We start from the raw sequence: 10,766 nt of genomic DNA, 5'->3' as shown, positions 1-10,766 counted from the left end.
CTCTCAGCTTTAAACGTGGAGAACATCTCTCTTAGCAAATTGAAGCTTTACAACTGGTCTGAGCTCATTTAAGGAAACAACACGTAAGTACATTTATTTATTAGGGCTGTCGACCTATTAAAATATTTAATCACGATTAATCGCAAATGAATCACACATTATGTATCTGTTCAAAATGTACCTTAAAGGGAGATTTGTCAAGTATTTAATAATCTTATCAACATGGGAGTGGGCAAATATCCTTGCTGTATGTATAATGTATGTATATATTTATTATTGGAAATCAATTAATAACACAAAACAATGACAGATATTGTCCAGAAACCCTCACAGGTACTGCATTTAGCATAAAAAATATGCTCAAATCATAACATGTCAAACTGCAGCCCAACAGGCAACAACAGCTGTCAGCGTGTCAGTGTGCTGACTTGACTATGACTTGCCCCAAAACTGCATGTGATTATCATAAAGGGGGCATGTCTGTAAAGGGGAGAATCGTGGGTACCCATAGAACCCATATTCATTCACATATCTGGAGGTCAGAGGTCAGGGGACCCCTTTTAAATAGGGCGAGGACAGTTTTTCTTCGCCAAAATGTATCGTAAATTTGGAACGTTATTTAGGTAATTTCGTTGTCTATTAATCTGTCATCTGTCAATCATTCATCATCAGAAATGTATAAAATACCTGCGAAAAACAAATACCGATATCAGGAGAAGCTGACAGAGGCAAAGGGGCCATATATTAACCAACTACACAATCATCCGCACAAACATAAGCTAGCTATTGTTATGATAGCGGAATACTAACAAAACGTCGGCTAACGCTGCATATTTAATCTACCGGTATCTTGCAAAATGAAACCCATAACGTTAGCCTACCTTTGTGTCTGATTGTATACTATACAGTTTATACTACATTCAGCTTTTCAATCTTATTCACTGTGTAGTGTTTTGTGTTAGCTTTTGAAATTTGCAATAAACAGCCAGCGGATGGCTCTCTCACCCTTTATCCTCCAAAAATAGCCTACTTGCTGTCAGTGACGTCACATTCCCATTCCCTATTATCACCCAACTGCCAGTTGGAGAAACTGCCAGGACAGTTTTTCCTCACCAAAATTTAGTGTAAGTTTGAAGCGTTATTTAGCCTCCTTAGCGTCAAGCTAGTGAAATGGGACATAGCTATTAACAGGCTATGACATGGTTGGTACCAATGGATTCATTTGTTTTTTTTAGTTTCATCTGATGCCAGTATCTTCAATCTAACTTTAAAACTGAGCCCGCTACAACCTAAAAATCGCAAATCGCATTTATGCGTTAAAGAAAATAGTGGCATTAAAACTAATTTTATCGCGTTAACTTTGACAGCCCTGTTATTTATACATTTGAAGTACAATCAATCCACTGTCATTTTTTCCTCATGAAAAGCTGGAAAGGGAAGGCTGAAGAGTAGTTAAACTGAGGCCACTGAATGAGCTGCATTTCTATTGCATTCCTGTCGGTGCACTCAGTGGTGAGACATGTCAGCACACATACCATTACCAAAAGGCATACAGGCCATCTGTTTTTGGCCTCTCTCTCTCTCTCTCTCTCTCTCTCTCTCTCTCTCGACAGGTCTCTCGTAAGAGCCGGATCGCTAATGGTCTCATTGATTGTTGGGTCTTATCATTTATCACCAAAGGGTCAATGTCCTACCTCTACATAATGACACTGTTTAAACTTAAACCTCTCATCTTGGAATAAATGTCTTGTGCAGATGGGCTCCAACAAACTGATTGGCATTACCACACGTAAGTGACAAGCCTGAGGAATTTAAATTGCACTAATTAATTTTGGTTCATGTTACTTTTCCACAGCAAAACTCTGGGTCTATCCTCGATACTGGTTATATAATGATATATTCACGTATCCACTGCCGTATAGATTTCAGATGCTCATCTCTGCTGCTTGTTTGTCCTCTGGTCTGTGCTCTGGGTGGTCAAGACATCTGCAATCCCCCAGGTGCTGCAGAGAGTAAATACGCCCTAGGTGCTGTGTCGCCATCATCTGACTTTTATTAATGAGCAAATCAATTCCTATTTGTATCACCCTTTCAACTAAAATCCTCGCCTCACAACACTTAAGAAATTGGCTGACCTAGGGCTAATCGCGTGGCTTGGAAACGCTCCCTCGCTGTTTCACTGACATCAGCCAATTGTTGTTAAATAGGTTGTTAAATAAAATCTGTCAGCAATGAATAAATCAACTTTTTGCCGACGTATACACACTAATTGAGAATTGCAGTGGCTTGATTTACACTATATGGCCAAGTGTATGTAGAAAATTACCACATGCATTTGTGTACCTTTAGTCTGGGGCTGTTTTTCATAGTTTGGGTTGGTAGGTCCAATTAAAGGAAATTTTAATGTCACGCCAATGTAGACCAATAGAGTGTTTCCAGCTTTGGGGATGGCCCTTTCGAAAGCAAGGTCTGAAAATAAATGTTTTTCCAAATCTGGTGTGCAAGGACATGACTGGCCTGCTGCACAGAGCACTGACCTCAACCCCGTACAACTCCTTTGGGATGATGAACTCAGAATGCAGACCGTGAGCCAGGCTTTATTGCCCATTGTCAGTGTCTGACCTCACTAATGCTCTTGAGGCTGAATGAGAGCAAATCCCTGCAGTCAGGTTCCAAAATGTAGTGGAAAGCTTCTCCAGGTACCGCTTTCTGATAAATCATCCTTTATAAAAGGGGTTAGAGGTTATAACTAATGGTGTTATTGCTGGTTAATGAATCTTTTATTAATGCTTTACAGATCAGTTACACTGTAGATTTGTTATAAGTCGTTAAAGATGGGGTCGGCAACATTGGAGAAACCAGCAAGAGTACGCTACAGTAGATTTTAAAAAATGATCCAACTGCAACACCCAGCCCAGTGTTCCCAACTCTTTCCCAATGAAAGTAGTGTGGTGGCAGTTTCTGTTAAAACAAGACACAAACCAACGTAACAACTTGTCTTTCAGTGAATTTAATAAAAAGGCATACATTAATAACTAAAACATCTGCAGATGGACTGCAGATGGACTCACGAGCACAGCCACCTGTTGTGGACTGTGGCAAGTGAGCCCCGAATACAAAGAGTAGTCAGTATTTATACATTTAAAGCATAACATGAAGATAAGTGCAAAGAAGAAAAGAAGAGAAGGATAGAAAGTGTATCAATGCGTCAGCACACAGCAGACAACAGAGCATCACAAGACATAACAAGTATTTCAGCAATCTGTTGTTTGCAGTTACAGAGAACTAAAATGTCAGGTCACTGTCCTATGGTGACGAAGTTGAACACGTGAGGCCCTGAGATTATCTAAAGGTACAGTGTTAAACTGCAGATATGAAAATTGCCATTACAGTAGTTAGCAGCATTAGCTCCAAAAGTTGCTAAACCTAGCGAGAAAGTCGCCAATGCTGCAACACTGACAGTCCGTCGCTTCAGGCCTCTCTCCAAAGCCTACCAGAGGTGTCGCCCCCTAATGGCGATTATATAAGAATGCAAGTTTAAGGAACTTCTGCATTGGCTTCACTTTTCAGACCCAGAGAGGCCTCCCTCCAAAGCCACTCCCCCAAAATTATCATTATGAACATAAACAATGTACATGGCCATGGTTAGTGTTCAGCTTTCAAGCTAGCTGCTTGTGGAAGACTCCAGTGACGCGCAGGTAGACAGGCAGGTAGCCTGTCCAATCATCGGCCTTATTACAGTTTTGCAACAGCCACGGATTCCAATTTTTGTCTTTTTTTGGCTTGACTGCAGATGGCCAGCCCTACAAACACAAAAGTCTAAGTGATGAAGTTACTCGATTGGTCAGCCAAATGTTGGAGTTTCCCCATTGGCCGTTGCTCTTTCAAAATGAAAAGGTGGGAACAGTCCTTTGTTTACGTTTTCAGGGGGGCGTGTCAACGGTTCAACTCCCCGGCGTGAGAGGGTTATGGCTAGAAAGGATCCGTCTTGTGTAAATATGACATCATGTTCTCGTTGTAATCGGAGCGACTCTGGAAAAAAACTCAAAAGGGATCCTTGATTCCGAGGTGGGCAGGATGCCCTACGTGGGGGGGACCAAGCTGTGAAACTAGGCGATCTAGTTCTAAAATGAAACGAGATTCAGCAGTGGTATAGCCTATTTCACACTTAAAATGTTTTCAGAAGTAGATTTTGGTGGATTGTTTAGACGGAAAGTTTACGAGCAGGCAGCCATGTTGTTTCCCCGTTTGAAACGGCAAGCAGAAAACCAGGGACCAATCGGGTTCATTCAACGATGGGGTACGTCACTGCTTGAACGGCAGGTTGAGTGGAGCAGCGCATCTCCTAGTGTCCTCGTCGGACCAGGTGTACATGTACCGCTGGATTTAACATTATAGACCTGACCACTTTGACCTATTTGCGCAACAATTTAGCCATACATTTACAGAATGACCATACGCGGTCCAGCCATATACTCGGTTATAACAAAAATGTTTCTGAAATACATTACCTACCCTAGCTTTAATATGAACAGCATTTGGGTTGCCCATAGGTTGTGACAAATGCCCCTGGCTGTTGTTTATCCTTTTTTATTTGCTACTGGTGCAAGTACAAAAGTGTGTATAAGCCATTAAATAATACTTTCTAATAAACCACCAAGTCTGTATAAACATATGCATCAGTTGTTAATACGGGGATTTTGGTCCAAATCTATCTATCTATCTATCTATCTATCTATCTATCTATCTATCTATCTATCTATCATCTATCTATCCCTCTACTTCTCTCACATGTTTTAATAAGGACCCACTCAACTGAAGCTCTAGATTGCCATCTACTGATAGGTGGCCACTGTTACACCATACGGCTGATACATTTTTTTTACGGTGAAACAGTGGACCATGACACAGTATTGCTTCACTGACATAGAACATAAAAACGGGAGACCAAAGAGGTGAATTCAGTGATGTACAAAGTTTTATTATTGAAGGTGCAGTTGCATGATGGTGTTGAACTAAGAGCTACTGTATCATGTAAAACCCTACAGCTCCTTTCTTTGGGTTGTAGAAAACATGCCAGTAGGTTTGTTCCTTCTTTTCTGGAAAAAAAAAAATATGGATTGTGTATCTTGTGTGATCAGTCTCTACTAAATGATATTTTTAGAATTTGCTATGACCTGGATTGTTTTTTACGGTAATAAGAACTGTCCATGCTTCAGATGTCCCAATCCCCATGCTTGTAGCATTATCAATGGCTGAAATTGTAACAGAACAACTGCTCTCAGGCCACAGAACCTTCTACAACACCTGAAAATGCACTTTTATGAAATGTTTCGAATGAAATTGTTTACTTACAAAACGATGGATTCGGGTGTGAAAAATAAGGCCATGTTAATGTTGGTTCTTGATTGCCTAGCTTGCTTTTTATTGCATTTCCTCATTTAGTGCAGAACTGACAGAGCAGCAGAGAGTCTAAATGACTGACCTATGCATTGCAGGCTAAATACCATCATGTCTGATCAACTTAATAAACAAAATATATGAGTTAATGTCCATTTGAGCCCATATTGTTTCCATATGTGGCATTAAACATCTGCCTTTGTATTTAACGTGTACATAATTCATGGACATATTTGCCCAGAAAAGAAGAGCCATTGAAATTAGCAAGCTCAGGCTGCATTTATATGATTGGAACTCAAGCAAATCTCGATAAATAAAAAAAAAAAAAAAAACACATTGTAGCTTGAAACCAGTCATGCATGCACATTTTCATGTTTTATTCACCCCTCTGTTTGCCTGTATAGAAGAGAAACACTCTTGGAATTTGTCTGCTGACTTTTTGTCTGGATTTGTAGCCTGCTGAACGCAGTCTTTAAGTCAACCATTTAACATGCCATGCAGCAGGTTCACTGGTTTATTGATGGGGAAGTTATCTGCAATACTTTGAGGGGAGTTCTTCTGTAGTATTCAGTAAACAACAGGCTGAATTAATGATGCTGAAAAGCAAGCACATTTCTTTTTTCTTTTTTCTTTTTTTTTTACTCTGCAAGAATCTAATTGATTATCATAGCTAAGGTTTTGGCATCATAACACCTCAAGTCATTCAAAGGTATAGAAGTTATCAAGACACTATGCTAACCGTGTGACAAGACTGAAACACTCTTGCATTACTAACTCTCACTATGTTTTGAAAGATAAAGTGATCAGTGGAACAGAAGAAGTGCTCACTATTCATAAAAGAAATCACTGTTTCATTCAAATCAACGTCAAGTATAAGTTCTATGCAAAATGAAGTGTCATAAATCACACTCTCATACATCTATACTTTCGTGTACCTTTCATCACGAATAAATACAACGGAAATGTCCCCAACTAAGTTAACCCTCTGAGACCCGCAATCCCGACCGACTTTACTGTCTTTCAGAGGCTGTAGCAGGTTCAGTTTTAGAGCTAGAGTGAAGGTACAGATATTAAATGAAACTAGAAGACCGAAAGAATTCATTGGAAATGGATTGAATAACGCTCCAAATTTGGGATACATTTTGGCGAAGAAAAACTGCCATGGCCATTCATTCCATTCGTTTCAAAGGGGTCCCTTGACCTCTGACCTCAAGATATGTGAATGAAAATGGGTTCTATGGGTACCCACAAGGCTCCCCTTTAATGACCTGCCCACTTTATGATAAATACATGCAGTTAGTTTAGGGTAAAAACGATGCAGTTTTTTGCATGCAGTATAAAAGTGTTAATTTTGTCTATTCTAAAATTGTGTATTTGAATATTGCTGCATACTGGGGTCCCTAAACAGTCTAAGAATTACATACATAGGGTATCTCTGTAAAGGTGAGACTCTTGTGGATCCAATGAGCCCAACTGTATTCATGTGTGATGATGTTAGTCGCCATAGTAGCCATTTCATTGTAGTGAGACCACTTTTGAAACTTGACCTCACTGTATATATTGACCTGTGGTGACCTCTAGGATAATCACAGCCTCATGAAACTTTACAGCCACAAACTAGAGACCTAGAGCATTCAGAGGATGGATGGGCATGATTCCTAGGTAGATTGAGAATAAGGGGGTTTCTGAGCAGTTTCCGTAATGGAAGTGTTCGCCATCTAAACACCGAAATTCTTGCAGAAATCTCAAAATGTCAAAAGTTTTTGACACCAAATCACAGCATGGCTTTTTCTATGATCATCCACAAGGTCTTGGTGTCTTAATGTGGTATTTTGGAGGGATTATTGATAATTTTTTATCAATTCTAGAGTGGTAAAAAATAGTTACATTAAGCAGCAAATCTGTGTAACAAATGGTATCAACCCAAACATTGCTGCAACAACTGATGAGACATAAGTGAGCATGGGAACCACTTGCCACACAGTGTAAACATCTACTGCTGACCTGCTATCGCCCCCTAAAGACTCCCTGTACCCCCCTAGAAAGACAAAAATGTTTCTATCGTGGGTCTCAGAGGTATAAATGTCCCTAAACAGCTATTTAACCAAGATCTTGATGGATGCAATGCAGTTGTAATTAAGCATTGCTTGTAAAGTGTTACATCACAAATAAAAAAAGGTGCTAAAGGACGACCCCATTGTTTTAAGGACATATTTTCACCATCTTCAGTGATAAACTGCTAATCGTAACCATTCACTTAACCTAAAATGTGTGTGTAATAGCATCAGCAGCAGCAACAACAGTCGGTCAGTTGGCTACACTGTCTCATGTCTCCTGATGGCACCTGAAGCACCGATCTGTTTCACCACCAGCCTCTCTGCCAGGCGGAGAAAGTTCTTCCTGACCTACTTCAGTCCGGGCCATGCCCTCTCTCCACCTGAGACCTCTCCGGTGAAGGACAGAGGTGAGGGAGCGTAGAGGTCAGAGTCTGTGTCTGATTCTCCCTCTGCTATGAAGGGTCTGACCCTGGCACAGAGTGAAGGTCCAGTCGCGGCTTCAGTCGCTGCTCCAGCTCCTCCTCCTCCTCCTCCTCCTCCTCCTGAGCCTGCAAAGAAAGTAGGCCCAAAGAAGTCCTCCTTGGCCTGGGAGATACTGAAGCCGCTGAAGGAGCGCTCCAGCTCCTCGTGGTCAACAGACGGGATGGACAGAGACGTGTCGCTCTCCACGGCGGTGGCATCCTGCTGACACCTCTGCCTCCTCCTGTGGCGCCTCCTGCTCTGGGAGCTATCTCTGCCGCTGCCGCCCGGGCCGGAGGAGGATCGGTCGTGAACCGGGGCGGGTGGAGGAGGGAGGCGGAACAGGGTGGGCGAATGGTCGCCGCTGTAGCCGACTGGCGAGGGGGTGTTGGCCACACTGCTGTTCCAGGCGGGCTGGCTGAGGGGGTGCTGCAGCTGATGCTGCCAGGAGGTAGAGGGCCGGCTGTGGCTGCCAGAGGGAGTACCCACCGATCTCGCCACGGACCGACCCAGCAAAGGATCTTTCTTTTCCAAAGACCCATCGGAGCACGGGACATCTGCAGGTGGGCATGTCTGCAACAACTCCTTCTCCTCCTTCACAACCTGTTCTCCCTCCTTCTCCTGCTTGCTCTCCTCTGGGCTGTGGTAAGGCGGGGCTGGATACGGCTCTTTGGAGTTGAAAAAGGCATCTGTTTCCGACTGAGGGATGCCCATACGCTGCACGTACACATTGACCAGGAAGTCAAGTTTCCTGTCCATGCAGATCACCTACCGGGAGACAGAAAAACACACAATGCAGAAAAGGGGTTCCATCTGCACAATTAAAATATCCCTTTCACGTCCTCACTAAGAAAAAAATTATATAGTAAAATAGTATATTTTTTCTCTTTGCATTTTTATGTCCTTGGGGCAATTACATCAGACCCCACTTCTGTTTTTAATATAGGCCTCTACCAAACGGTTGAGATGTACTCTGTACTATTATTATGCTAGTTATAGTTTAGTGTGTCAATATACGTCAATTTGTTACCATGAAATTAGTAGTATTACCAGTACTAGTATTATTACCATGTATTTATTCTAGATATTTTCCATATTTGCAGTAGGCTACTTTGAAAACATCTCAATCATACTGATACAACTTTTCATAAAATATATAATGGAATAACATTAAATATGATATTAACAACAGTGAATGATTTTGTTCACTTCTTTTACCACAAAAATGACAATTCAAGTGTTTGGTAGAGCATGTTCTTTGACCGTAAAAATTCATACTTTGTATTATTATTATTATTATTATTATTATTATTATTATTAATACTAATAATAATAATAATAATAATAATAATAATAATAATAACTTATTTCTGCATATATATAATGAATAACATTAAAAGAATCATAAAAATCATATCAACAATAATGAATGATTAGACTTTTTTTATTTAGTAGCAAATAGTAAATTTAAATTACATTATTAGCTTTATATTATTTTATTATTAGCTCAACTGGACAATAATTTGTGCAATAATTCAACTGTGTAATACTCTGTCAATAATACTGCATGTATACTGTAAATTTCAAGAAATACTCTTATTTAATTTTTATTTATACCATTCTGGCATTTATATTTACAGTAACAAACTAAATAAAACCCACTTCTCTGCATTTTGTATTTACTTATTTGCACTGTGGTTATATGTCATATATTGCATGTCTCAATGCAAATATTTGTACATATTTCACAATATATTCTCATTTCTTATTTTAACTTATTACTTACTTATAATTCTTTACATATATTGTGTTTATACTGTCACATTATGTACTATATTGTAGCATTATGTGCATAATTTACATGTTACATACCCCGTTATTTCTATTTTCTTACATTTCGTTATTTCTTTTCCTAATATTATATGGGCAACTGTAGCGCTCCAATTTCCCCCCGGGAATCAATAAAGTATTTCCGATTCTGATTCACTACCTTTACCATAAAAGGACAATTGAACAACTGGATTTCTTTAGCATAACATACCCAAACCGAGTGGTATAGAAGGCTCAGTCAAGTTGAGTTAAGTTCGACACACGTTTTGATAAGATACAGTGACTCAAAATGTGCTTCACCAAACAGTCAAGCAGAACATTTAAGGGATGATACTGATTATCAGAAAAACATAAATACACTGCAATGACTTCAGCTTAAACCAACTGGTACTACTTTTACACAGCTGGAAGAAACATTCATACCTGCTTTTCCACTTTGATCAGACGTCCCATCATGCTCGGGTCATCTGCAGCCTCTCCGTCAGCTTTAGGACCTTTACCAACGATCTGGTCAACTCTAGCATTTGACAAAAGTAATATCTGAGATTAAAAAACACTCTGTTCTGCCACACGGGTTTAAACTTAAGGAGTTCATGATGCCATAATGTGACATGGAAATCAGGTAAAGAAAGATCATCAAGCTACAAATATGTTTGGAATGAATGAATGAATGAATGTTGGATGTGAGCATTTCCTGAGAAACTATTGATTTCAGGTGCACGGTGTGGATGCATGCATGATGAGATCAGGCGGTGTTTAATGAAACAAAGTGTGATTTTGCCTAAGGGCCAAAATGCATAAGTTGGCATGCTTTTGTTGTGCTTCATGCTTCATTTCCATTGCATCCTGCTGGGGGAGCTCTCCTCCTGTCTCTCATATAAGAGAGCAAGCTTCTAGCACTGTCAAACCCCTGTTGAGTGAGGCCATATGACATGACTCATTAACATTCAGTGAGAAAAGCGGCAGGATGTCTCACTTTATCTTTTCTTTTTTTGTTGCTTTTCTTGACAGCAGCTGATA

At 40.2% G+C, this 10,766-nt stretch overlaps 1 protein-coding gene across 4 annotated transcripts in view; it reads right to left on the bottom strand.

Moving 5' to 3' along the window:
• Positions 1-7,246: 7,246 nt before the first annotated feature.
• The window catches only part of kcnq2a (potassium voltage-gated channel, KQT-like subfamily, member 2a), a 40,679-nt gene continuing 37,159 nt past the window's right edge, over positions 7,247-10,766 (bottom strand). For all 4 annotated transcript variants that reach the window (XM_037774120.1, XM_037774121.1, XM_037774123.1 and 1 more), the window contains 2 exons: positions 10,170-10,263; positions 7,247-8,684 (listed from right to left, as the gene is read on the bottom strand). In XM_037774120.1, coding sequence (XP_037630048.1) covers positions 7,806-8,684; positions 10,170-10,263 — 973 coding nt within the window. In that variant the 3' untranslated portion in view covers positions 7,247-7,805. The remainder of the gene's footprint in view (positions 8,685-10,169; positions 10,264-10,766) is intronic.

Source organism: Sebastes umbrosus, chromosome 6 (genome assembly GCF_015220745.1).
Source record: "Sebastes umbrosus isolate fSebUmb1 chromosome 6, fSebUmb1.pri, whole genome shotgun sequence".
NCBI classification, from domain to species: Eukaryota; Metazoa; Chordata; class Actinopteri; order Perciformes; family Sebastidae; genus Sebastes; species Sebastes umbrosus.
The sequence above is the reverse complement of the archived record's forward strand: the minus strand, read 5'-3'. Positions and strand labels throughout refer to the sequence as shown.